At 45.3% G+C, this 27,921-nt stretch overlaps 1 protein-coding gene and 1 long non-coding RNA gene across 9 annotated transcripts in view; one reads left to right on the plus strand and one right to left on the minus strand.

Annotated features, from left to right (window-relative positions):
* Window positions 1-19,623, minus strand: ANP32A (acidic nuclear phosphoprotein 32 family member A). 7 transcript variants are annotated; one of them, XM_046899191.1, is made up of 9 exons: window positions 17,949-18,014; window positions 8,783-9,105; window positions 6,389-6,538; window positions 6,125-6,247; window positions 4,541-4,739; window positions 4,236-4,334; window positions 2,576-2,673; window positions 1,604-1,664; window positions 1-1,404 (listed from the first exon to the last, which is right to left on the minus strand). In XM_046899191.1, exons 2-9 carry the CDS (start codon window positions 8,807-8,809, stop codon window positions 1,343-1,345), a joined length of 819 nt encoding a protein of 272 aa, XP_046755147.1. In that variant the 5' UTR covers window positions 8,810-9,105; window positions 17,949-18,014; the 3' UTR covers window positions 1-1,342. The 7 variants fall into 7 exon arrangements, with proteins under 7 accessions (XP_046755147.1, XP_004943985.1, XP_413932.3 ...); XM_004943928.5 differs by lacking the exons at window positions 8,783-9,105; window positions 17,949-18,014 and adding an exon at window positions 19,434-19,623 and having other exon boundaries at window positions 4,236-4,322; XM_413932.8 differs by lacking the exons at window positions 8,783-9,105; window positions 17,949-18,014 and adding an exon at window positions 19,434-19,623.
* The window catches only part of LOC119712953 (uncharacterized), a 21,109-nt gene continuing 11,538 nt past the window's right edge, over window positions 18,351-27,921 (plus strand). The window contains exons 1-3 of one of the 2 annotated variants that reach the window (NR_171376.2): window positions 18,351-18,540; window positions 21,595-21,698; window positions 22,665-22,827. This is a non-coding gene — a long non-coding RNA (uncharacterized LOC119712953). Of the gene's footprint in view, window positions 18,541-19,808; window positions 20,004-21,594; window positions 21,699-22,607; window positions 27,455-27,921 lie in introns of those variants that run through there. The other variant, NR_171377.2, reaches the window with a different exon arrangement.

The raw sequence follows: 27,921 nt of genomic DNA on the forward strand, positions 1-27,921 counted from the left end.
TTGTATAAAAAGATTTATTGAAATTCATCAATGACAAACAGACATAAAACTCAAAGTTTGGCTCTTCTGGGGAGAAAAAAAAAAACAACAAAAAAAAACCTGTTGCAAATGTATTTATACAGATGAAATATTGACTAGGAAATACAAGTCACTTCTAAAGCTATTTTAAAGAGGGATATGAAAGTAAAACTGTACATTCACTAGGTATTTTCAGTCATTTTACTGACTTCCACTAGGTAAGAAAATACAATTTCGTATTAGTATCTCGTGCTTGAGTGTATGAAAAGAAACTTTCTACCCTACATGCTGTACTGCCTCCTGTATTTAGGTTTGTAAAAATTTTCCAAGTATATAGCACAAGTGGAAGTAGTTTCTCATCACTTAAAATTGACTAGGTGTTATATATTACAGACCAAAATAGTACACACCTTATTTAAAAGGGTTGAAACATTTTTTTTATTACAATTGTCAAAGTCATTTCACTAGTAACTCAGGAATTAGGAACACTTTTTATATATATTTATATATATATATTTAAATGCCTGCCATTTTCAGTGTATTGGCTGTACCCTAGCCAAAAACAAACCAAAAAAAAAAAAAAAAACAACCCAACCAAAAAACAGAAAGGAAAAAAAGAACACAACACACAGGGCGAGGAAGGGGACTGCAAATTCACCCCACAAACCAGATCCAAAGGAACACCCCAAAAAACCCCCCAGAAACATTTGGTCACTATTTACAAACAGCAAAAGAAAAGGTACCTACAAAAGCAGGGAAAGCAATGGCTGAAAATGGCAGTCATTCACGGACAGGCAACAAAGAAATCACTTTATCAATATGCCATTCTCACACCTGTTGCTGCAGAGGGATGCTTTGCCTAGATTTGGAGCACCCCCCAAAAATGCTTACAATGTATTTTGTGACTGGCAGAGGTGGAAAACTCCAACAACCAGGGATATTCAGCTGTCTCAGAACAAAGCATGTGTATTTGGGGTATCATCCACTGATCTTAAAACTTTTTTTCTTTAGGGATGTCAACTATCCACTCCAATAATAAGAAACAAATTACCACTTGGTTTATACTTACTATTGCAGTTACAGGGACTAAGAGAGGGACAAAAAGAAAATAAAATATATTAAATGAATAGGAGGAGGAGTGGCAGTAAAAATAGTATTTTATTCCCTTGCCCACCCAGTCTGCTTCTCCCTCTCATTCCCACAGCAACATTACAATCAGGAAAAAAAAAAAAAAGAAAAAAAAAGGTTGGGGGTGTGGGGAGGGGAAATACAGGGTAAAAACAGTCAAATCACAATAGGAAATTTTCAAAATAGGTTATTCAGTTTAGTCATCTTCATCTCCTTCGTCTTCGGGTTCTCGTTTCCTCTTCTGTCCCCGTTCTTCATCTAAAAAATAAAACACAACTTTAGTGAAATGAGAGCTTCCACAAGTGGCTGAGATGCTGGATGAGTTCAGTAAGTTCTACTCTACTGGCAATTGGCCAAAGGAGCAGGAATGAAAACATGAGCCTGCTTTTTAGAAAGTTCATACATACATATATATATATATAAATCTCAAGGAAAAAGTAGATTACTGCCATCATACCGGGTTCTTCTTCATCTTCATCATCATCTACGTCACCATCATTATAGCCTTCCTCATCCTCCTGGATGCAGAGAAAGAAAAACAACATCAGAAATAGGTGAGAAAGTTGGTTTCAGCTCAAAACCTTTCACAATTTGGCAATATCCAAACAGAAAGTCCTTGAAGCATCTTAGAAACCAAACAAAAGGCAGACACTTCCCACACACTTATATAAGTGCAGTTGTTGGAAGTTTTTTGCTGCAGCATAACTGGACTCCGGCCCAAGTTTCATTGCAGAAAATCATAGCACCACTTCTAGCTTCAACTCTTCAGCAAGTAAGTGGTTTCATACTTCAGATGATAAGTAGCTGCAAATTTTGTTATGATGCCCTGAGTTTAGAAAAACTTGATGACTGCTACTTATGATGGCTCAACAGGAGAAGGCACATGTTTGATGGGTAAGGAAAGTTACAACATGGACAGACACCTACAGATTCTGAGTAGCTGGCCTCCCACAGACAAATTTCAGCCCCATTCCCAGTGGTTCTGTTAACAGTGAAGTCTCAGCAAAATGCGACCAGCTTGTTACGCCCTACACACAGCAGCAGGACTACACTAAGAATTCAAGCAACCTGAAGAATCACAAGACACGCATATAGAAAAGAACCTTGGACTAAGACCATAGGGTCAGTAACTCATGCCCCACTCCTGTCTGTAAACTCATCCCTTCAGAAGCCCCATCAGACATTTCTGATAGTACTTTTGACATCAGCAAAACCAGAATGATTTCATGTCAGTGGTCACTAGATGGCAGCTGGCTCACAGACAGGCAGTCCTCAAAGACACCCCCACTGTGATGCTTCTCAGGTGAAAACAGAAAGCACGCAAATGCTATACGGAAAAAGCCTGCAATCTTCTGTCCATTTCTTGCCCAGCTATTCCCAGTTATGGAATGTTCACTTCATGCCAGTTATTAACTGCATAAATCCTTACCTCTTCCTCTCCGCTTACGTCCTCCTCTTCTCCTTCCTCTTCCTCCTCCTCATCCTCTTCATCTTCTACTACCTGAGCATCATCGTCATACTCCTCTTCTATATACAGTTAAACAAGATTAATTACTCAGATACTTAAATTTATTTTTCAACACCATGATGAGACACAGGACCTCTAATTGACACAAGGAGCAAACAAAGCATTGCTTAAATGCAACACGGAATCAAAAACAGCTTTCCTGCTGCTGGACAGGGATAGGCACAGTTCTGTTCCTCTTTAGCCAAACAACTGGGTAGTATGGCAGCTGCCTCCATGGATGGAGCTGCTCGAGGGCTGCAGGACCTTTGACAGCAAGTCACAGCAGCCTCAAGACTGCTTCAGCTGCTCCAGTTCCCAGAACTGAAATGTGTTTTAAAGCTTGTGGAACACTTTGCAGCTTTTCAACTGCAAGTGTCCATCTTTTTCCAACAGGAATGGGGTAGAACTTTTTACAAGCCAACCATGAAGTAGGAACTCTCCCTAGGGGAAGTACTTTGCCTTCATACTGTAACAGCCATACAAAAGGGGTCACAATCCACCATACAAATTTGCAATTTGTTTTCAAGAGGAAAGGACTTAAATGCAACCAGCCCAAGTAACAAGCCAGGAATGTTTCTCATGCTGCAGGAATGGTATTTTGGGAGCTTTTTCATGCATTTCAACACAGGCTCAGACTTGTACTCTGATGAAGAGAACCTGTCCTTGCTGAACCTTTGTGCTGCTGGATGAATGCACCAGTCTGCCTGGCATTGCTGCAGCTCTCACCCCTTTCACCAGGGCTCACATTCAGCACTCAAGGGAAAAGTGCAAGTCCAGCTATTCTGCTTTTGCTGTGCAGCTGGGTTTGAAGAGTCTAGCAAATTCCCCAAAGTCAGCCTGATACTCATCCAACCAACACACTGATGCCTCTGAGTGCAGTCTGCCAGGGAGGCAGAATGGCACCTACAGCACAGTGGAACCCACAGTTCATTTTCCTATCATTAAAAAGTTGCTTGCTGCTTCATTAGTGTCTTTCACAGAGCTTGTCCCAGGCAAGCTTCAATACATACATTCTCCTCTCTTTTGCCTGATCCCAATCAGTTCAGTTTGTCCTCAAAGACAAGCTATAACCTCCCAGCAATGCCTTAGCTTCTCCACTTGATCCCTTGACTCAGCTACTCTTTTCTAGGTCCACTCACGTTTCCTGCTCTGCCCTCCTCTGCCAGGGTCTACGCAACCACACATACTTCCCTGATTGTATGGATCCTGGAAAACTGCAGGATGTGCATCTCATCTTTTCTTACGTTTCTCCTTTACATACTCATCCCCTGATGTTAACTGTTCCCTTAACTGTTCCGGTGTCCTTAATGCTTGTCTTCCTCCTTCCAGTCTCTTACATCTATATCCTTTCACTCCCCATCTTTCAGACGAAATAAGCTTGAGAATAAGGCTCTTTCAGGCCCTGCCCATCTCCATTCCCCTCGCTCCTTCAAAGGACTGAAGTACTTCTCCTTTACATCAGTCAGCTAGGAGGTGCTGAGAACACCCTTCTCTTAGCAATAAGTCAGAGCTGGAAGCAAAACATACCACACAGCATATAAATCTTCCAACTTATATACACCAAGCAGCACAATTCACATACCGTCTTCATCTTCCTCCTCGTCGTCTAAGCCTTCCACGTAGCCCTCTGCATCAGAGTCCGGTGCTTCTTTGTCATCCCGATCTTTCACTAGAGATAAGACTGAGAAAGTTGTTCTTTCAGGCCCTGACCACCTCCTTTCCCCTCCTTCCTTCAGAGGACACTGAGGTACTTCTCCTTTACATCAGTCAGGAAGAAGCTGCTGAGAACACCCTTCTCTTGCCAACAAGTCAGAGCTGGAAGCAATATGTACTAGGCAGCATATTGCTCTTTTAACTTACACACACTAAGTAGCACAATTCACATACCATCTTCATCTTCCTCCTCATCGTCTAAGCCCTCCACGTAGCCCTCTGCATCAGAGTCTGGTGCTTCTTTGTCATCCCGATCGTAGCCATCGAGGTATGTGAGTTGTGGGAGGAGCTTGAATACGTTTTCTCTATAATCATTCAAGTTGGTTACCTCGCAATTGAAAAGATCTAAACTCTTCAGGTTTTCTAACTTTTTCTGCAAGGAAAGAAAAGTCTCTGAAGTTCAGTGTTGCAATAAACCTCTACAGGACAGACAGTTTAGCAAAGGCTGGTTAATGTGTTCAAGAGCTTCTCGTGACAAAAGGAGTCATTTCAGCCTCTGCCTACCAAATTGGGGCAGAACAGAAATCTGTAATGTCTGGGCAGTGCTGCTGCAGTATCTGTGAGTGGAAAATACTTTTTCTTAAGTCAAACACCTTGCAAGTGGAAGACTGGGATTTGCAAAAAGGTAATGGTACAAAAATCACATGAGCTGTGAGGGACCAAGTTAAGAATAACTAGCAGACCAGGGAGCTATCCTAGAAGGACTACCTTTTACAATGGAAAAGGAAACTTCAGACACCAGAACTTTACTAGAAGAGATTTTAAAAATTTTGATGATTGTACATTTGACTTTGGAAGAATGAAAAAAGGACTTAGAAACCCAAAAGGGATTTTTTTGTTTTGTTTTGGATAAGAGGTCTGCATTGCCAGCAGCACTTCAAAGTAAAACTATAAAAGTGCAAGCAGAGCAGTTAAAGATTTGTATCAAGACTTATGAAATATCTCTCTTCCAGAGTTCAGCATGTACAGCAATGGTGACATCAAGAAAACAAGTCTGAAACTGGAAATACTTATAATCCTTTCTCTCATCTGTTTGCTATACGAGTTTACTGTTCTGCTTTCCCCTTCCGCTGGAGGGAAGGAGAGCCAAGGATTCACTTGAAAAATGCTCTTCGAGACATTTAGGAACAAATATCTGGGAAGTGGGCATGAGTTGAAAGCCTTCATTTCTGGACAATAAAGGGCACGCAGTACTATTTCCTAATTTTTGGTTTAAAAAACGCTATTAGAACCAATAGTTGAATGGTTTTTGGAACAGTAACCTGATAAACCTGAACTCAGCACTGAAATAAGGAGTATGTATCAGCAGTGAGCAAGAGACAGTGATGGAAACCAGCAGGAAAGAGCTGGAAATTCATCTCAAAGAACTGACTTTTGCTCCCTTCCTCTCGAGTCACCACGGTGCAGCACTGCTCTGCTTCACGAGGCACCCCAAAGGTGACACCATCCCCGGCGTGGGGCTGTCCCACACTGCCCAGAGCAGGGACAGGCCCCGGGCTGCTCCGGGCGGAACGCTGGCCGCTAGGGGGGAGCAGCGGCTCACACTCCCCGCGGGGACGCCCGGCACCGGCGGAGCACTGTAGGTGTCAGCCCGATAGCAAGGGCCACCAGGCTGTAAAGATAAGCACCGGGGCTGAAGACATTCAATTGAAAGTGGATTCAGAATGTCAAAACCCAGAGCGTTGTCTCTGCCAAGCCAGCGCTTTGCCCCTTCTCTTCACAAAATTAGTTTTTATTTTGCTCTATCCACCAACTTACCAGAGGTTCTATTGTACCAAGATCTTTTATTTTGTTGCCACTTAGATTTAGATGCGTGAGGTTTGGACACTTTTCTGCCAACACTTCCAGTCCTCCTGAGACTCTGTTGTCACTTAGTTCGAGCTAAAAGGCACAAAAACACCTTGAGTTTCTAGTGCAAACATGCATCACAAAGCAGCTCGGTCAGTCATAAATCACATTTTTATGCAAACAACCATTTTACATTCAGCATATTACAAAGAGGAAGAGAAAGGATATATTTACCTTCTTAAGTTTGTTTAACTTTGGTAAGTTTGCAACTGAGGCTAAGCCTACGTTGATTGTACTCAAGAATTCCAGCTCTTCAAACTCATCTGTAAGGCCTTCAATTTTGCCTTCGTATGACCTACAGTTGTCAAGAACAAGTTCCTTAACCTGGAAAAAGAGCAATGCAAAATGCACATAAGCAGCTCTGCATGGAGGATAAAGGGTTCACTCACAAGCAAAGGACAACACAGCTCAGGCAAAAAATGAAAGTTATTCCATCGGGCTGGCAAGTATGCAAAAGGTTATTTTCTGTGCCTGATCCCCAATTTTGCTAGCATGCCAGTTAAGCAGTGTTTCAAAAACACAGATATTCAGCTTTGCTTCAACTGTTCACCTTTGTATTGTTCTGTAAAAAGCATAACCATTTCAAAAACATTAATCCTGGCTTGAAAGATTTGGTTGTTAGAACTATTTTTGGCAAGTGTAAGCAATAATCATCATAAAAAAATGAAAATAACATTTTTAAATGAACCTACCACACTGACACTGCATACAGTGTGCTACAATGATGTGTCATCATTTATTAAGACAGCTTCTTTCTACACATAAGGGTTATTGAAGAAGCATGGAGAGATCAGTGTCTGTTCTGGAAACCTAAAGGCGGGCTCTGGCAATCCTAACCCATGCAGTCAGAGCCCACCCTCATCCATTCTCCCTCGGGCTGCTCTGGGGGAAGATCTGCTTCACGGTGGCACCTAAATCCTGGGGAACTGCAAGGTGTGCTGCAGGTGATGCTGGAAGGGGAGGTTTGGCGAGCATTGCTGCTGCTGCAGCCTCTTTGTCTCTTATCTCCCCTACCCTGATGCAGCGAGCAGCTCAATGGGAGGGGTGGAGATAATGTCCCACAGTCCTGAGCAGTGCAGGACTGCCTGGTAAAGGGTTGCTGTGTTTGCTTTTGTCTGAAAAACTGATCTCCACTCTTTTTGCAGGTGCTATCTCCAATGGACACTGAACAGCAGCATTCATGCAAAAGAGAAGCTGAACGTGCCCCACCCTGAACAAGGCTGCTGCTTTTCACCCTAGTGCCAGGGCAGCCTTACAGGACTCAAGACCATTAGCAGCAAACATGAAATGGGCCTTTCTGGGCTCTCTGTGACTGTGACTCCACAGGAAGGTCCCACCCACTGGGAGAATATTCAGACATTTTCACACCAATGATGAATTTCTGGGGGTTATTTTGTCCCCACATACAAATGCCTGGAACAGCAGAACAGCACACCTCTCTGCGTGCCCTACAGAGCCCTCCTGCACCAGGCAGCCAGAGAGGCCTCCAGCTCTGGGGTTTGTTCAGAGGTTTGTAAAAGGATGGGGTGCTGCTGTTTACTAGGAGGGTGGTTTAAAAGGTAGTTTGCAAAAAGGGTGCACATGGAAATGTGAAGCAACTATTCAGTTCACACCAAGGACAGTTAATATGCAAATATATATATATATATTTAATTACTGTAGTCCTGCTGCACAGAGAAGAATGCTATGTAGTTTTATAGCTCCAAATAACATCCCTAGATTTCTAATTAAATCCCAGGCACTGAAGTCAATAGGGAAGTCGGCCCAAAGCAACACAAGAGTACAAGTGATTCATTGAGTAGGAGGATCAGAGTTAGACAGGAAATACGTTTTCCAAGACTCCACAATTTTCCTAGAAGAATGATAGGGAATGACTACATAAAGCTCTTCCAGAAGAATTTTAGGCTGGCTAGAAGAAACTAAAAAACAAGTCAAATGCTCCAGATCCCCCATACGTCCATTCCACCAAAAAATTAAAAACAAAAAAACCCCACTTTCTTTAAAATACAGACAGCAGGAAAGCAGTTTTAAAGGCACATATGCATATCTTCTTACTGTAACAGTATGTAACTATTGGGGTCCTACACTGAGACCGTTTCAGGTGCATACACACTCAGTAGTTTCAGACATCTGTTTCATAGGCACACAGAGCTCCCGCCAAAAAGTTTAAAAAAACAAAAGAAAAGAAGAAAAAAGTGAAGTGAAAGGCTCCACCCCAACCCCAGCAGCTGCACCCCATGCCTATCTGTTTGTGGCCTTGCTCAGCAGCCTGCAGAGCCCTTTGCCTGCCCCGCTATCTTTGCGGGTCAGTGCCCACCCATGCACAAGAGCAGCAATTCTCCCTCCCCCTTTCAGGCTGCTGCCCATGCAGTGTCTTCTTGGTGTTATCCTCTTTGCAAAAGGCCAGAAGAGGAAGTTGGTGAGAGCACAAGGAGAAAGATGAAGCAAAGCAGGAGGGAGTGCATGAGGGGTAATGCTTGCAGCCTGCAGCCAGCACAGCACTGCACTCGGTGTCAGCCACAGCTCTAAGCTATGCACACCAAAGCATGAAGTGAAGTGAAGCAGTACCTGAGCCCCAACAGGGAAAACCATCATTTATCCTCGCTTTGTAAAGCAGGAACATCCCTTCATATCCTACCCAAGGGCAGGATAGAGAAACGGCAAATGGGGAACAGGGCAAAGCTTCCTCCAGTGCAGAGAGATTGGAAAGGGAGCAGGAAATAGCCATGTACGTAAAACTCTTCGGTATGGTGGCATAAAACTGGTGACCATTCTAGTATGGTGACCAACTGGATTCTATTTTCAGTCTGCTCTGTCCATAGCAGGACTGCTGTTTCCTGTCTTTCAGAAAACTTTGGTTTTGATTGAGAACTGCAACACTCTTCTCCTTGCTGGGTCCAGAATGCAGGAAAGAAGCAAAAGGTGACCTTAGGAAAGCTACATTCCACACAAAACAGCTCGCTACCGTGAGAGAAGGATTACACTTCTATTTGTTTGCAGAAGTCTTGAAAATTTGAAATGAAAATTCCACTCCAAGTCACCCTCCAAACATCTACCCAACTTCCCATGAACACCCTGACAGCACACAGCAAGACTGTAATTTTACCTTTCTCTTTCCTCATACTGTGTCACCAAAACACAGAATCAGCCCTTGATGATGTAAGCACCCTTCCTGAGCCCTGCTATAAGCCTGAGCCAGATGAGTAGGCTTCAACTGGTCTGAACCCATCTGGCTGTGTCACACTGCAGTCTGTGTAATAGCATGGATGTAGATGAACAGTTGGAACTAAGGGCAATAACATGAACCTGTTTGGAGAGACAGCAGGTAATAAGTGTAATAAGTGCCCTGAGCCAGCTTGTGTTTAGTTGCAAAGACAGGAAGACTCAACTTGCAGAAGTTGCATGTGGTCAACCTTACTATTGTACACATCACAATGTGCAAGCTACTCAACACACTAATTGGAGTGAGGACCAATATAGGTAGTGCTAACACAAGGCAGACCTTTGCTTGTCACTTCCTCTCTCTCCCCAGAGTACTGCTATATAGCAAGAAAGAGCAGAAGAGCAACATGCCATAGGCAACCAACCACTGCAGATGACACTGTGATACTTAAAACAGCTAAGAAGGCACTCACAGATGAGTATCTACCAGAAAACCTAACGTGCATGTAGCTAGGTTAGGTCCTGAAGCAAACAACCATGTCTTCAACAGCACCCACGGTAAGGTACCTTCACCTACTTGGGTAGGGATGCTCTACAGCTTCATCTGCCCAGAACTCCTTAGCCAGCCAGCTGCTCTGCCTTCTTGTTCAGCTCACATTCAGCCCTGCACCTCCTTGCTCTGTCCAGCGGGTGCCAGCTGCTCGAGCAGGTGCTTCCTGCTCAGTTGCGCACTGCCACTGCAGCACTGCACTGTGGTTTGCTGGTACCAGTCCTTGGTTTTCATATGCATGCACATAAGCAGATTGCAGCTTCTTCAACAAATCCTGAGACAGTGTGCCTTGGACCTTTTCTCCTGTGGCCATGCCAGTGTCTATTTGCGACAGTCTCAGAGGCTTTCAGAAGACGACATCATGCTACTGTTAACACATGCTGCGCTGCTGGCTGCAGATTACAGCATCCTCTGTATCTCTTCAGGACTTTCATGACATCACACTCTGCACTACTGATAACCAGGGACTCTTATCTCTTTCCTAGTATGGTTACCACGTTAAGCTGTATGGTATTCTTAACATAGCCATGCATACTGCAAGACTCAAACCTATTTCTAGGCCAAGTCCAGGCAGTCACGCGTAAGCAGTGACTGAATTTCATGGCAGCCCTAGCAAGAGGATCCCCAGCTCACTCACTCCTTTTCCTGTGACCATACTCTAAATGCACAATCAAGGGAATATAGTTACAGACAGCTACTATGCAGCACAAGGTATCACCTTAACCCTTAATCTGCATTTCCACAGGAGCATTTATAAAAGGCTTTCTGAAGTAGAGACTTTCCCTACAGCCCCTGGGCACGGAGACCCAGAAGTGGGACTAAGCTCCTGAATCCAGGTCTGTGATTGAAGGCTTAACAAAGCGACAGGACACAGCTGTGAATACAATTTTTAAAAGATAAAAGGCAAATTTACAAGTACAAGTACCATTCTGTGGCTTCACAAGCAGAACTGCTAAGACTGTAACATCTCATTTTCAGCACAATGGATCAGATGCTTTTGAAGTGTTTGCTGTATATGGTGCCCCTAGGATAGGGATATCTCAGTGTGTGGCATTTTGACCCCCCAGAAACAGGAAAAGATGAGGGTGTTAACTCTGCCTTGCTCTGCTCCCAGCCAAATGCCAGGGGAACATTGAGATAAGTCCTTCACACCTATTAACCCAATGGAAACTTCATCTGGAACAAGGCAGAGAATTGAAAGTACGGAGGGGAAAGCAAGGGAAGCCAGCTGTGGTAAGTGGAAGCCATGCACAAATTACTTGTGAAAGCAGAGAGTTTTATTCTCTCCTAGTTGTGCAGACATTTCTTCAAGACACTTGGGTTTGGGTCTTTGAAACTTTTTGCTCCCAGAAGCACACACAGTCTGTGCAAAGCCCTGCATCTCTCTGCAGTAAAGACAAAGAGAGATTTTTGCTGTCTGTTGTAACCAGTCCAACAAAGACTGTGCTCATTCCAGTTCCTGGATCTGTACCCATGTAGAGCTGGTGATCCTTGAGCAGAAATTGATCTCTTTGGGGTTCTGTTCAACTCAGTTTGTGCCCCAAAGCTGAAGAGCAACCAGCCCTCTGCAGTCAGGATGTTCTCATTGCTGGGGGCAGAATGTGTCCAACAAGGCTCAAGATCTTGCACAAGTCCCTGCAGAGCCTGCTGTTTTAACTGCACAGGGGTGGTATGATGCTTTCCATGAACAACTTTTACAAGGTTCCCTCAAGGTTACTTTGGAAGGACTTAAATGCTGCAAAAATCTTCATTTCAGATGCTACCCAGAATGTCACTAGCTCCAAAAATGCTTGAACAAAACAGCATACTCAGTACCTTGTGGAAATGAAGTTGCTCCCAATGACCATAGACAGGATGCAACTTCTGCTCCAAGATGGTCACCAAAACATAACCCATGCAAAGAACTGATTTTTAACAAACATACTTTTAAATAAAGATAGCACCACATGCCATTTGCCACTTGCATACACAATAGATCTTCGGTCACCTTAAAGTACCCTGTGATACAGCCAAACAGCAAAACTTGTCTGCACAGTTCACCTCCTGATTGAAAACAGTGAGATGGAAGAACATGGAACAATCTAGCTCAAATTAGAGCTGCACAGGACTGCTAGGTGCCTTAACTGGCACGCAAAGAGCTGCTCAGCTATCCCAGGCTCATTGGATCACCGCATGCCCTGGCCGTGCTGCCCATGCACAGTGATACAGAGGAGGGGTGGACAGTGGGATGCTCAGAGGTGATCATTGAGCCACAACTACTTTTTTTTTTTTCTACCATCAATTTAACAGGGAAGGGAAAATTCCAAAACATCAGCAGCTTCCAACCTGCCCGCCAACTTACACACACACATAGAAAGACAGCCAGAATAGAGCTTACAGGCACCAGCTGCAGGTGACAGTAGCAAAGTTGTTTTTTCCTTACCAGAAAAGCTTTTGACACTGGATTTTGATGCATCTCCTCAAGGTTTCACTATGAGCAGCTGAGATGCAATAAATGAATAGATTTTACTTGCTTGAATTGTCTTAATGAAAGTTAGTTAGCCAACTACCATTTACCTTGCACAGGCTCTGGTCATTACTGCATTGGGCAGAAATCTGCAAAGCCTGGAATAAGGAGAAACACTGCTCAAAAAAGGGCCATGGAACACAAACCAATGCCCCTGAGATGCAGCAGGACATACAGCAGGCAGAGCACTTGAGAATCATGTCACCAGAGGCAGTGAGTGACAGCTGGGAAGACATGGGATGGAATTAATATGTGGCCCTTGTCATTATGAGCATTGCGTATCATTATGGACAGGAGGTACCTGAGCAGAGCTCACCCTTGCCAAACAGTTGGTGCATGTCAGAGCTTCAGAGCAGTTGAGGCTGAAGTTTGCAGAGTTCCCTACAAAACTCTCCAAATCCTAACACAGCTGTCCCTTCCACCAGCACTCTCCAACCGGCCCTTTTGAAACAACGCAGTTCGCAGATGGTGAGCAGAACAGTGTCCAGTGCAGGCTGGTCCAATGGCAACCTGTTCCACTTCTGCTAATTCTGCCCATTTTGTACATGTTCAGCTGAGCTGGAACTCCAAAGTCTTGCAACAAGGTCATGTGAAACTACTACTGGGCTTTGAAATTCATCTAGGCTTCCTCCTAGTGATGCAACCCCAAACTTTCATATTTGAGTTCATCTTCTGCATCTCTTTTTCAGAAAGTGAGCGTACCAGGACTATGCATCACCACTACCTCAGGAAAAGGGAAGGAGCAGAAGAGAGATAAGAAAACATTGCAGGTTTTTTTTTATGCATCTGTTATCAAAGCTACTCTCTCTTCTGAGGCAGTCTAAGCCTGCTCGCATAGCTCAGAGATCTTTACTTTTTCTACCCTCTAACGTTTCACATACCACAGCTACAGGACCCAAGAGCAACACATTCGGCTCCAGCCAACTATACACCCCTTCACACTGCACCTGAGAGAAACCTAATGGAGCAAGTGAAATACATAAGCAGTAGAAGGGTTAAGAGTCTTAACGATTCTGACTACACCTTTGTATCTAATTAAGAAGCATCTCCACAATCAAAAAACCTCCAGAAAAAAAAAATAACCTACTGCTGCCTTCCTCAAGAAACAGCACCCCAGCAAGAAACCCCGTGGGTCACATCAAGATACTTTCACACATTTACAAGGTCAATGTAGCCATATGCATAAGCAGCACACTAATTAATAAATTGAGAACACACTTTGGGGACACAGAAAGCTGCTTCGTTCAAAAGCACAGAACTAGTTTTCATTTCTAGCATTAGCAGCAAAACTCTAAAGACTCCAAATATTTAATTTAGACACTGACTGCTTCAAATCTGTAAGTGATTAAATTGCTCAATCTTCGTGTTAAATGCTTTCTAAAATTCACACTGATGTTGCTTTCTTCTCCTTTTTCACTGGCCAAGCACTCTGCTCTGCTCCTGGCTGGGGCAGGTGACTTCAAGGGGGGCACATCACCTCCACATCCCAGCTTCCCTGTGTGAGAGCCATCATGCCTGACAGCATATCCAAGGTGCTCTTCAGTCACTGCCAGCTACTATTAAATAAAACAGAACCAAAAGGCAGATCACATCTCAACTTCAATTTGAAAACTCTGCAGTTAGAAGTTGAAAGTATTTAGCTGAACTGCTTCACTTTGTTCAGCTGCATCAAACTGCCCTCAGCAACAAACGACTGATTTACATAAAGAAGAAGCTCTGTATTTAAATTAATACTAATTTCAAGAGCTGCATAGTTTATACAGAAAGCAGTCTCTAAAGATGTCAGCTGCTACAGAATGCATTAGCAAATCACACAGAAGATAAGCTTTTCCTAGCATTTTTATGGCTTTAGAGGGGAAGTGTTCAACAGAACAAGTTAACGGACAAACAAGTACTCCCATAGAGAACACAACTTGCACAGTGATGTGAAGGCAAACACTGAGGACTCTTATTTCAAAACACCATCCTTACACATGCAAGGACTCCACGACTGATTTTAGCAACAGTGATAAAACCCACAAGCTATGAGTCTACTAGCTATTTCGTCTGAAGGGTGGCAGAGCAAGCACAGAGACAAAAAAAATCACACGTGCAGGTCCAGTGATGTCATACAAATAGCTGAGAAGCATCCATCACTCTGAGCACAACAAACACAACTGCTCCCCACTCCCCTCTGCAACCTGCAGCAGTCACAGAGCAGGGCTGGGCCCATCCAGGTGAGCTGTCAGCCCACGAAGGCTGCTGAGCGCAGCCCAGCACACCACGCTGCCATCCCTGGCTCTTTAGGGCACCAGCCCTGCTCTACCTTTCCTTCACTTCGAAACATTCAGTACAGAGCACCTACTTAGATATTGCAGATTCAGTTTAGGCTTCTCCAAGTGAACAACACCTGTACCCTTAGGTCAGGAGGATGGTGAGGAGGAATGAGCACTCCATAGAAGGAACAAAATGGGAAGATGCACTCAACACCAGCTGTCAGGACTAGATTTATGACACCATTTGAATGAACATCTAAAAATGCATCACTGATTCAATCCATTGATATATAATGCACAAACTCTGCTGCAAGGACAGATAAAGTAGTTACACTTAATTCGGCCACAGCACCTACACCCCAGGAGACTGATGCTGAGAAACTTCCCATCAGGTTTATATATCATCAGGTGGTTGCTTTGGTTTTTTTTATTTTTAATTTTATATTTGTAGTTCCTCTCACATGCTTCAACTTGGTCCAGGTTAAGAGGATTTGCCAGTTGTCAGCTGAGAAGCTAGCCTACATTTCAGTGAGGACAGCTCACACACATCACACCCGTCCTGTAAGCCTGATTTCTGGGCTCCTCCAAGACGAACACCCATTCATCTACCCAGATTTCAGAGGTTTGCATCAAAAAATTCAGAGTCTTGAAAAGCAGCTATTATACAAACCCAGGAAGCTGGCAAAAAAACCTCAGCTACTTCTTTGTTACATTTACACCCTGCTGTTAGCTACATAAGTGGTTAAGTGATCCAAGTCTGCAAAAATCCATGCTAAACTGGACATTTAACAGAGTTTCTACATGCTCATCGCATGCCACTGCACACTACAGTGCAACCAACTTGTCCCACTGCTGCTAACCTACAGCATATCCCTGTTCCATTTGCATGCTATTCAGTGGGGGATGAGTAAACATGTGCATCCTGGCCCACTTACCAAATACCAATACACAAACTTTTTCAAATGCAGGTCTTTGAAGCAATATGCATCACTTTAAAGTCTTTACTGTTACTGTGAGCATCACACCAACTAACTAGCTTGAGAAAAGAGCTCTTATTTATATCCTTCATACAAGAGAATGCTTCACATAAACACCTGCACTGTAATTCCCCTCAATGTTAAAACCTACAGTAAACTAGAGGGAAATCACAATTCAAGTAAGTTTTAAAGTGAAACAGAAAGTTAGAAAAACTGTAAGAAATACCCAACGTTGCAGGCAGTGCTTTATCTCTGTCATAAATTTGCGCTGATAAAGCTTCTCTCAAAAGCAGCACTAAATCCTCAGACTAAGTGAACTGCATGGTAGCAGTAAGCCATCAAAGATGAGTTTTGTGCATAACTTCTAAACACTGCCTCTGTGTCCCATGGTTGAGAAGTCCCCCTTCATACTGACCTCACTGCACAGCCTGTGTGAACAGATGAGCTGGGTTACAAACAATAGGAATGAGCAGCAACACCCACAAACACACCCAGCCCCATGTGGTCAGTAGTTACACCACTATGGGCTGATGGCCTGGAGAAAACCCATGTAAAATGGTTGGATCTCACCAATTTCTAGTAGGCATTTTTATGTAATATAATAGAAGATGACAGTGGTAAGATCAGCAAAGCGTCATAGGCCACAGCATGTGCACTGCTGTAAGTGACCATTAAACATAATGGGTTAAAAAAAGTGGAAATGCCTGCAAGGCAGATGTGAGACCTCAGCTCAGGCTGTACAACAAAGAAAAACATATTTCAGGCACCACAAACAGATTTCTCACCAACACACACACACACAAAACCCACCAAATTTCAGGCACTATAACCCCAGACTGCTCACCAACACTGATTCCATATAAAACAGCAGCAGAGTCTGAGGAAGAAATAACTACTATACTTTGAGACATTTATATTACATTTTATTGGCTAACATGTAACCTTGCAGGGTTATGTAACTGAGCAGCTGAAGTAGCTAGCTGTACAGTATTACATAGTATTTGACACAACTGTATTAGCCCAAAGCATAAAATAGTAAGAGGGGCTTTCTGAGCTTAAACACCTTATCAACATTCCTTTATCAAACCTTGATTTACAGAAAGTTTTGATTCTGCAAGCTCCGATAACAGAATAGATCAAATGTGAGAGGCACTGCAAACTTCAGCACATATACAGTAACAGCTCCAAGAAAGAGTAAATACGCTTCCATTTGTGCCCTTGTTTTCACCAACATTTATCTACGTTACATTTAAAGCTTTGAAAATAATGATCCATCATGGATCACACAAGAAACACCGTCTGCCTATCAGAGCAGAGATTAACACAACGTCCAGAACCATCTTGTTCATGCTCCACATCTTACTAAAATCCATGAATCAATGACATCTGGCATTATATTTGCACTAAAACTCAGCTTCAAACGTTTTCTCTGGAGCACTGGCTGGATTTAGCTGCATTTTCTTCTAACAGGAACTTTAGAGGAACGGAGTTCAAACCTGCACCCTTAGCTCCCCACAACACAAGAGCACGTGGAAGCATCCGTGATCAATGGTTTTGCAGGAGTGACTGTAAACAGAGCAGCACTCCCAAAGGGCAGTTCCCCTTTGTATGCAGGCGCAACTGTTTACCTATAGAACGGATTATGATCTCATTTGTTACCTTGGGAAGTGGAACACAGCGATAGAATTAAAGGTTAAGAGGTTAAAAAAAAAAAAAAGACACGTCAGGTTAAACAAGCATTATTTTACAGCAGCGAGGACTGCTGAACTGCAGAGGGGCAACAACACAGCGGTGAGTTGGGGTTCTCTATGCAATGAAACAGCACCAAACTGGGGCTCTCAGAGCAGTGAACCACCATCAAACTGGGGCTCCCAGAGCACCGAACCACCACTCAATGGGGGCTCTGTGAACTTTCCTTCAGTCAGAGCAGGAGCTGAACCAGCTATGTATGAGGGGGAGAGCCCAGCCTGCACCCAGCACACTTGGGATCAAGGCTGAGTCCACACAAAACGCTGAATTTAAGCCTCCAGCAGCACGAGCGGTAGAGCAAGAGGCAAAAACTAAAACAAATAAACGCGAAAAAAGCCGAAACAAAATAAAGACAAAAAATACTTCCAAGATAACGATGGTAACAATAAAAAACGACAAAGCCGCGCCGGGCCCTGCGCAAAGCCCATCCCCCCGCCCGCCCCAACACCCCCCAGAGGGACTGAGGTCAAAAAAACGATCCCAACGGTAAAGCCGGAGGGGAAGGGGTGTGGGAGAGGAGCAGGCCGCGCTTTACCCTCCGCTCGTCCCGCCGCCGCGTCTCGCCGCCAGGAACCTCCTCCCGCCCGGCGACAGCGGCGACAAAATGGCAGACGGCGGCGGTCCGTCATGGAGGAGCCCCTCCGCGCCCCGGCCGCCCCCGCCGCGCCCCCTGAGGGGAGGGGAGGGCCGCGCTCCGCTATGGCGCGCCCAGACCCCCCCGCACCCCCCACCTCACCATCCCACTGCCACCGCCACAACCGAGCAGCGTGAGGGCTCCGAGGCGGCCCTCGCGGAGGGGAACCCCCGCCCGGCACGGAGGGGAGCGCGGAGCGGCGGGGAGGGCCCAACCGCCCTCCTTCTCCTCCTCCTCCTCCTCCCTCAGAGCTCGGGAGGGGAAAAAAACATGGCGCCGCGTCCTACTTGCGCTGCCCGCGCCTGGAGACGGCCCCGGGAGCGGCGCGGGGAGCGGTTCGGCTCTCCGCCCGCTTTGTGCCCCCGCAGAGGGGACAATGAGCCCCGCGGGACGGCCGCGCCGCGTGCCCTCCTCCTCCTCCCGGCCCAGGACTTTTTAAAGTTTAAAGAGCAGCTTCCATCCATCCATCCGCCTCCGCCCTCCTCCCCGAGAGGTACGTTCCATTCAGCCGCGCTCCCCCCCGCCCTCGGCGCGGACCCCACCGCCGCCCTCAGCCTCCGCGGGCGCAGGAGGAGGCCGGGGGGCGCCGCGCTCGGGGCCGCGGGTTCGAAGCCCGCCGCCGCCGCCGCCACCCTCGGAGCGGGGCTCGGGGTGGGGGCCGCCCGCCTCGGGGCACCCCCCGGGCGCCGACTATTTTCGTCCTGACAAAGTTTCTCGGCCGCTTTGCTCGGGGAGAGGCTGAACCACGGCCCCGAGGTACGGGGATGGGGGTTAAAAATAATCCGAAAAAAGGGGAAAACACGCACACACAGACACATACACACACACACGCACCCGGCCCTTCTGAGCGTGCGGGGATGGAGAGGTGCGGAGCGCATTCTCTCCCTCGCAATCGTTGTTTTTATTACCGCTTCCTTCTTTAATTCCCCGCTCCCCCATCGCCACGCCGGCGCTCCCCCGAACCCTTTCACCCTTTCCCCCCCTCAGCATCGGGAGGGAGAGAGGAGGAGAGAGAAAGGGCGCGTTCATGAGCACCACAAAGTTACAAATATGGCTCCCCAGCCTCCGCGCCCGCCCGCCGCGCACACACCCGCCGCGCTCCGGACCCCCCCCGGCACAACTCGCCCCCCCCACCGGCGCCACAACTCGGCCGTTCCCCCCCCGGCCCCGCGCTGGGGTCGCCCCCCGGGTGCGAGGCGTGAGGTGAGGACCCCCCCCCCCGCCCCACGCAGGAGGCAGCGCCCGGCCCGCGGCCCTCTTCTCGGGCACGGAGCTTTGAAGGCGGCCCCCCCTTCCCTTTAATAAAAAATAAAAAATATAGATAGATGAGCTGCCTTTTTTTTTTTTTTTGCTTTTTTTTTTTTTTTTTTTTTTTTTTTTGCTTACATCTGAGGGCGTCCTGTTCCGCAGCTCTAAGTGGATCCTTTTCTTCATGTCCATGGCCGCGGCTGGCGGGAGGCGCTCGCTGTCCCCGGCTCCGCTCCGTGTGGTGACACCGCCGCAGACCCCCCCTCAGCCCGCGCGGTAATAAGGGACTTTGAGGGCTCAACCAGCGCCGCTCGGAATCCCGAGCCCCAGCGCCGCGGCGAACACTAACCTGATAACTGCGGAGGTGGGGGCTCTGGGTTGATGGACGGCTGGTCCAGCCAATCGCCTCGCCTCGCCGCTTGGCTGCAGCCAATAGGAGAGAGCGAGGCGCGGTGGGAACCAATGGGGGAGCGGCACAGCCGGCCAGGGGGACAGCCCGGCTGGGAGCGGAGGATCATTCCGTGCTGGTGGCTGATGGGGAAGGAGCGGCGCGGCTCCGCGGTGGGGCTGGGGCGCGTTGTGCTCCCCCTCTCACCGCTCTCCCCCCGCCGCTCTGCCGGATCCTGGGGGAGGCGCCGAGGGGCGGGGAGCGGCGCTTACAGCCGGAGCCGCCCGGGGAAGGGGCGCGCAGCCAGGAGGGAGGGAAAGGTGCGGAGCGGGGCGGCGGAGGGGCGGCTGAGGGGAATGGCGCGCGGGCCGACGGCGGGTGGGGGGGGAATGGGCGGGAAGAGCGCGGGGCGGGGCGGGGCCGGGCCGGCGGGGGGGGGCGCCCTGTGAGGGGAGGAGGAGACGCCGCTGGGGGAGGGGGGAGCGTTGGGGGCTCCGTGCGGTGCGGGTTACGTGCGGGTGCTGAGAAGGATGTCCGGCCGAGGAGGCGGTGGCGGTGCTGGTGCTTGGGAGGCCCGGGCCGGGCGGTTTCCTCTGCGTAAAGGTGCTGCGGAGGTGCTGGCGGCTGCGGTGAGCGGAGGTGTCACATGAAGCCCGGCTCCGTGTGGCCGTCGGGTCCGCGTTGCCAATAAGAGGTGCGTTCTGTCGTATCTTTGGCCAGGCGGGCTGCTGAAACGAGGTGCCAAAAATGTCCTGGCAGGGCTCGCTGTCTGCGCCGGGTCCGGCCTGTCCGTGCGGTGCTGGAGGCCGGCAGCACGCTGAGGTGAGCGGCACGCGGCCCTTGGTGGGGTTCCCTGTGCGCTCAGCAGGCACAGGAGGCAGCGTGAAGGCTGTGAGAGTGGTTTGAGACGTTTATGTTTGTTAACAAAGTGAGAATTGCTGCTAGGCTGTCTACGGGAATATTTTCATTTATAGGGTGTATATCTTAGCCGCATCATCTGGATGAGCTGCAGTGGGTGCAGCGGGCAGCTCAGTGTGAGTTCGGTGGGAATGAGAGATAGAGCTGGATGCAGTGTGAGGTAAAAAAAACAAACACAACCTTAATTCCACAGCTGTCTCTATTTGCAGCAGGTTAATGTTTTTGTGATGGAGGTAGGTCTTATTGCAGCCCTCCAGTACTTGAAGGGAGCTTATAAGCAGGAGGGGTGTAACTGTTTAAACTGTATGATAGTGATAGGATCAGGGGAAGTGGCTTTAAAATTAAAGAGGGGAGACTTAAGTTAGTTGTTGGGAAGGAATTCTTCTCTCAGAGGGCGGTGAGGTCAGGCTGAGCAGAGAGCTGTGGGTACCCCATCCCTGCAGTGCCCAAGGCTGTGCTGGATGGGGCCCTGGGCAGCCTGGTCTGGTGGGGGGCACCACAGATCAGAAATAAATGATCTTTAAGATTCCTTCCAACTTAGACTGTTCTATGACATAACTGAGACAGAGGAGGTTTAGGTTAGATATTAGGAGGAAGTTTTTCTCTCATAGGGTGGTGATGCACTGGAACAGGTTGCCCAAGGAGGTTGTGGATGCCCCATCCCTGGAGGCATTCAAGGCCAGGCTGGATGTGGCTCTGGGCAACCTGGTCTGCTGGTTGGCGACCCTGCACATAGCAGGGGGCTGGAACTGATGATCACTGCGGTCCTTTTCAACCCAGGCCATTCTGTGATTCTACAGTACGAGTCTCTCTATAGTTTAGCTGTTAGAGCCATTGGATTTCTGCTTTCTCTGTGGTATGGATGAGTTGTTTTGGTTTCGGTGTGCTAAAAATTACTACAGCAGTATTTTAGGATGTAAACTTTGCAAAGTTTTCAAACTTCTGGCTTAAGGTGAATTCTGTTTTACCTCTGTTTAAAATTCTCCTTTACAGATGTGAACAAAGGTGACCCCAAGGTTGAAGTTTCTTCAAGGATGTCTTGGTCTGGAATGTGGTTTAACAGCACAGGTGAAGATCTTTGGAAAAGTAGAGCATCTGTAAGTGTATGGTAACCATTGAGTCCTGGCCTGAACCACTGATTGAGCAGCTGGGGAAAGGACCGGTCAGCCCTGGGAACGCAGGTGAAGGCAATTCAGCTGTGAGACAGGAAGGGGTGGAGCCTGGCTGCACCTCTCTTAGACCTCATTTAAGGACTGACTGCCACTGGGGTAGGAGCTCTGGTTGGAGATCCCTCCCTTGTGGAGTCTCCTGCAAGCCTAGAGCTTCAGAGATGGGTGAGCACCTTTCCTTTTTCTTTGTAACACCATTCCCACTCCACTAGTCCCTTTGCTGTTACACTCCTGTGTCGCTGACCTTTCTGATTGTAACAAGAGGTATTAACTAAACTATCATCATGGGGACAAAATGAGTTTCTGAGGATCTAGAGATTTTTTTTTTCCTTTTGCTTTCTTACAAAATAAGAGTGTGTTCCTTAAAACTATAAACTGCTCCTGTCCAAAATATGGGGGGGAAATTTATTCAAAGTTCAAAGCCAAAAGGAAAAGTTTAAATGTTGGTTCTTCCCCTCTGCCCCATGCAAGCATATGCTGCTTGTGTTGTAAGGATTTTAGAAGACTTGAAAATTGTTGGGAGAACTAAAAATGCATGGAAATGTTCTGGGGATCAGATGTTGAAGTGTCCTTTCGCAATGGTACATGCATTTTGAGTAACTGCAGAGTACAGCTTTTCTTAAAAACAAACAATGTCTGCTCACTGGTTTGACTGTTACACTTATGGCATAAGAAAATTAATTAGCTTAGAAAATGATATGTCATAAAGATTCAGGTTTGCTGTTTTTGTAATAGAGGAAAAATCTGTTACGTTTTGGTGCAGGAATGTTAAGTCTTAATTGAGGAATTTTTATTGTGTGTTTCAATGAAGGAAACAGTCACCTCTATCTGTTGTAGGTGTCATTGATTGGAAATGCTGTATACTGACAAACCTATGGAATCCTGTCTTGTCAGAGTCCTTAACAGAGCTGAGCAGCAGTGGTGGTCTGAGCTTGGCTCACCGTGGTGGGAAGTAGTCATGAGGACCCGTGGTTAGTCTCCTGTTGGAAGATGAAGATACTCTGTTCTTATCTGTACCTCCTGGTTTTTAATGTTCAAGTACAAAGAAGTTGATGTTGTGAGTAATCACTGCAGTTAATGTTTGATTTTGAATGTGGTTCACATATTTATCCAATTCCTTTGGTGCTGAAAGTCATCTGTTGTTAATTATGTGATAACATATAATATATTAATATTGTAAGTACGGGTTTGCACATAGAAGCTGATCATGTGTCAGGATCTTTGGCCCAAATCTGAAATGCTAAAGGCACTCACTTCTGGAAGATGCTGAAACTTTATTGAATTATGTTTTTACAAGCTTCTTTATGATTATCTTTTAGGTATTTTCTGATCTAATGTTGAAAAGCTATTTAGTGTAACTGCAGTTAAGTGATTTCATCTCAAATGTTTATTTTGCTATGCACATCTCTTCCCCCTTTTCTTTTTTTAATGTGAAGTGCTACAGCTTTACTTTAAGTTTATATGGAAAGCAACTATACTTTAAGAAGTATGCAGGAGGATTTCCCATGTCTGTAAACATACTGGGTAGTTGAGCATTTGCTGAAATGAGCTGCCAATTGTTTTCTGTCTTGTAATACTCCTTTGTAGATCTGCTGGTATCTGGCTTGTCCCTGCTGCATCTATACAATGCGTTCCTTCATGTTTTGTGTAACATCTTCCTCAGTCATTTCTGTGTATGTAAATACAGAAACTGGAAAGAGAAAACTCTGTTTGTGAATTGTCCCTCTTCCTGCCCTCACTTCTCCACCCCTCCAGCGTAGCTGGAAGGTTGGTCATGAGCAGGAAGTGAGAACAATATTGATCACTGGTATCCAGGAATTCTGAGGGGAAAGGGGGCAAAAATGAGCACTGGAAAACAATCTACGTGTTCTGACAACACATTTATGCTTTGAGACCCTTAGAATGGGAGTGCTGTCGGTAGAAAAAGTAAATGAAGACCTCGAGGTGTTGGTTGCAGAAGTATCGAAGCTAACTGCCATTGTAAGAGGCTTGGGTGTTGGTTTTGTGCCTTCTGTTACTTGTTCAGTTATTTAAATCACTCCTAATAGTGGTTAGTGAGGTGCAAGCAGAGTGAAGCCTAAACCCAGAAGGGTTTTTGTGTATTATTTACCTTTATTTTAGCTTGTCAAACTCAAAGCAGAGTTACATTAAAACAAAGTATCTTTCAGTGGTGACTTCTGTGACTGTATAACTCCTGCCACATGAGTGATTACTGTTCATTTCTGCACTTACTATTTGCAAGTGCTGCATGTTTGTGTCACAACGCTGTTTTCTAACACTGTTTCAAGTAAGAGAAGAACGTAAAAAAAGGTAATTTAAAGTGATGTATTTAATGGGAAGTAGTTCTAAGTTGCTCAACTGAGAAGAGATGAGTACTGGCATGTCTCAAAACTTGTTTTGTTCCCCAGGAGTTAAGCATAGAGTGTTATCTCCCTTTTATTTGCACAGTATCTCGCATACCAGCAGAGCCTGGAAATTCATAATGTTTAGCAAAATGAGGAAAGAAATCAAGAGTCACACATTTTTGCTGTTGGCAGTGGTAGCCTGATCAACATTTACCCGTCAGCCTGCCACCTCCCGTAACTTAGACACTAGTTTTTAAAACCACTTTCTGCAGCCGTTAGTCCTCAGTTTCTGGTTGCCAAATATGTGTTTTCTTTTTTCTTCTTGCGCAAGCTTGTTGTTACTGCTGTGCTTATAAGAGAGGGCTTAGCTGAGTTTTGGAGGTGTATTTAGCAGCAGATGTACTGCATATTGTCCTTTTTCTTGTGACAGTCCTTAAGAGTATTTAAGTGTGTTATTCAGCATTTGATGGGTGACCAAGCTATTCTTTGTTTATTTTCTGAAGCATTGAACGTTTTGTTACAAATGTAGGCTGATATTATTACAGATAAGTGATTTTGTTCATGGCTTTGATGCTTAGTGTTGCTGTGAGAAAGATCCCTGTGCAGGGTTCAACAAATAATTGTGGAGAGCAGCGGTTCCACTTTCTGTGCACGTGCTACCTATTTTGTAAATAAGCATTGTATGGCTGTTGGTCTTCCTTTTAAAAGCTATCCTGTGCATGGCTGACTTCAAAACTCTTATAAAAGCTTAGGAATTAAGTCAGTGTTGTAAACTAGAAACGTGAGGTAGACTTTCAGAATTATTTGGAAGAGGAAAATACGTGTATATGAACTGAAGGAATCTGAGTCAAATAAGCAGGCTGTGCAGCTTTCCTGAGGTTTGTGAAAAATCAAAATGCAGTAACTTGTTAGACCTGTGTGAGGAGGAATAGAGAACATATATTTCTAGCCTGTCATAGAACGGTGTGGATTAACACAGAAGCAAGAAAAGAGCCTCAGATGTTCTTGCAAAACTGTGACAAAACACCTTTGCAAAACGTGATGACCTCAGTTGTACTGTGGTAGAATAAAACAAAATCAGAGGTTGGAAAAAAATGGCAACTCGTGGTATAAAGAGGTTAAGAAATTGAAGTATTAATATTCAAGTAAAATACATTTAATAAGTAGGAAATGAAGTGAAACAGTGTACTCTGAAGCTTATCAAAGAGTTTACAGGAAGGTTCCTGAAGATCTGGAGATCTCCTGAAGGATCCTGGAGATCCTGAAGATCTGGAGAATTCAACTGAAAATAGAAAATCCGTTCTTTTTACCTGAGCCTGTATCTGTGTATTTAGGAATAAACACAGTTTTTGTTTCGTATTTTTACAACAGCTGTTTGGGTAACCTAAAGCACACAGACCGCGATGCTGGTATTTACGAGGCCTGCACTCCAAGGCTGTGAGTGCAACTGGAGCTAAAGGAGCCTTGCTGTTCTGCTGGGGCTTTATGAAAACTTCAGGAGCATTTGACAAGTTTTACTCTATTCAGTGGGAGGAAAAAAGGAAATGTACTTGTAGTTTTTAAGCTTTACAGAATGATTAGGTTTTAATTTAGCAAAACTATCCTAGACAAACATAGTGTATTTCTTTCTTATAGTCAAAATAAGAAGCGCCTATGGTAGAAAGAGTACTGTGCAAAACTTGCTCTAGTGGATGTGAGAGCTTTTGAGTCTGACAGTTTAAGTAGCGAAGACGAAAGTGAGGACAGTTCTTGGGCAGGGGACTTGAAGAGGAATGTGATTCATGGGGCATAGTGACTGGCGTAATTACCAGTGCAGCTGCTGTAGTAATTTCTGCCAGTGCTAAAAAAGCCTGTCATGGCCTGTACTCTGCTGGTCAGAGTGTAAGTGATAACGATGGCAGCAGCAGTGCCAACTCCAGGCTGCTGTATGCGATTGGAGCAGTTTCTGCTAGGTTTCAAATTGATATAAAACCTTCACAGGATTTCCTGAAGTGTTCAGGCTGAGGAAAAACTTTGGAATTGGGAGTGGCAAGGTTTTGTTATGTGTTTTCTGTGAGGAATAGTAAGAGTAGTGATACAGAGGGATTTAAATAATCTGATAATGAGTAAAACCTGTCAAATTCAGGCAAGGAAAACCAAGGACTTGAGCACCTTCAATTTTAACATTATCAGCACAAAAGGTTTGTAAGAAATCCATTTGCTTCAGTATTCTATTAAATAAGGTTTTAAACTTTTTGTTCTGATAGAGCTTTCTGTCATTCTGTATTTTTTTAATCACGTTCTGTAATCTGAAACATCTGACTTGTGGTTCAGTGTTTGTTTCCATTTAAGCCAAGTGACACATTTCAGAGTTGATCCAGCATGGAATTTGGAGGAAGGAGCTCTTGAAGCACTGGGACAGAAGAGTGGGAAGAAACGTTCTGCTGGACCCAGGCTTCTTTCTCATGTAAATGGCTTGACCTAGCGAGGAAAAGCTTTTGCTGAAGAGTGAGGGGAATTTTGAAATACTAACCACAAAATGTTATTTTCTGTCACTAATGTGCATCATCAAAACTCACTTCTCTAGCACTCAACAAACGTAATTTGCATTTAAAATTGAAGTGGATTGCCAAAAGTCTTACATCAGTCTCACATCAAAGACAGCAGAATTTCCTAGAATTCAGGGACTCTGATACTTACTGTCAGAGCAATCTGTTTAACTGCCTAGCCCCAACATCTGCATTAGCAGCTCATTGCATTTCACCTGTGCAGTAGAAATAATAATTTTGTCCTATTTGAGAGAAGGCTTAGCTTCCTTCCTAGATGTTCTAAGTGTAAACTGTAAATACATATGCAGTGTTCCTAATTTCTTTCAGTCTTCCTTATCCTCTTCAAAGAGTTTCCAGATCTTGCTCTTTTTCAACCTTTTATTTACCTTTGATTTCATTTCTGCCATTTCCATCTCCTGTTCTTAATAACGTGCCTCCCTCAGATTGTTGCTGAAGAATGCCAAACAGTGTTTGTGGCTCGATTCAAGAAAGAGATTAAGGAGGAGATCACAATTTCCTGCATCCAAAGGTATCAGAAGATTGTTAGCTAATTTATGAAAACATTCTGTAATCATTGCTCATTGTTGTCCCTGTTGACTGATGGTACGAGTTCCACAGGCTTAAATTCGGGCACAAGAGGAGTCCTAAAATAACACTGCAGAGTTTCTCCTTGTGCAGCAAGCGACTCTGCTCATCCCAAGCACCTGGTGACTGCAACCTGAGTGACAGTAAGTAGTGTAGTTCTGTGGCTTATGTTTCCAGCATGTATATATGTGTACGCTGAGGCTCAGCCCTAATAAAGTCACCTTTTTTGAAAGTTGTATTGCATATTGTCTTTGTCATAGGTGGCTATTAGTTTATGGAATGACAGTCACATGACATTTTTGAAAATGCCATTAAATATTAAGATTCTCAGTTTGCTTGAAGGTTGTGGTTGCTTTTTGGTTTTAATAACAAAAACCTCAAGCCTGAAAATGGTAGTTCAGTCCTTTTCCCATGGCATCTTTGAGCTTTTTTCTAGTATGGTAAGCAGGGTGAGAACTGATTACGTTGTAAAAATTAAAATAATCTCAGTTTAAAGCCTATCAAGTAAAAATAGTTCTAGTTTTAAAATGAGAAATACTATTTTACATGTTATAGAAGAAAGTGTTCACCTCAGAGCTGACTTTTTTTTTCCCCTCTCCTCAGCAATTAGGTATTCACAGTCTCCAAAGGGAGGTTAGCAAAGACAGTAGTTTGATTGGAAGGGGCCTACAAAGGTAATCACATCCACTTGCG

This window comes from Gallus gallus, chromosome 10 (genome assembly GCF_016699485.2).
Source record: "Gallus gallus isolate bGalGal1 chromosome 10, bGalGal1.mat.broiler.GRCg7b, whole genome shotgun sequence".
NCBI lineage: Eukaryota > Metazoa > Chordata > Aves > Galliformes > Phasianidae > Gallus > Gallus gallus.

Coding starts and splice junctions, on each gene's coding strand:
- ANP32A (XM_046899189.1), bottom strand. CDS start 19,076: ATGAACGCGCCCTTTCTCTCTCCTCCTCTCTCCCTCCCGATGCTGAGG. Junction 4,335..4,540: donor TGAGGAGGAAGATGAAGATG/GTATGTGAATTG, acceptor CAACTTTCTCAG/TCTTATCTCTAGTGAAAGAT. Junction 2,674..4,235: donor CGAGGAGGAAGATGAAGACG/GTATGTGAATTG, acceptor AACTGTATATAG/AAGAGGAGTATGACGATGAT.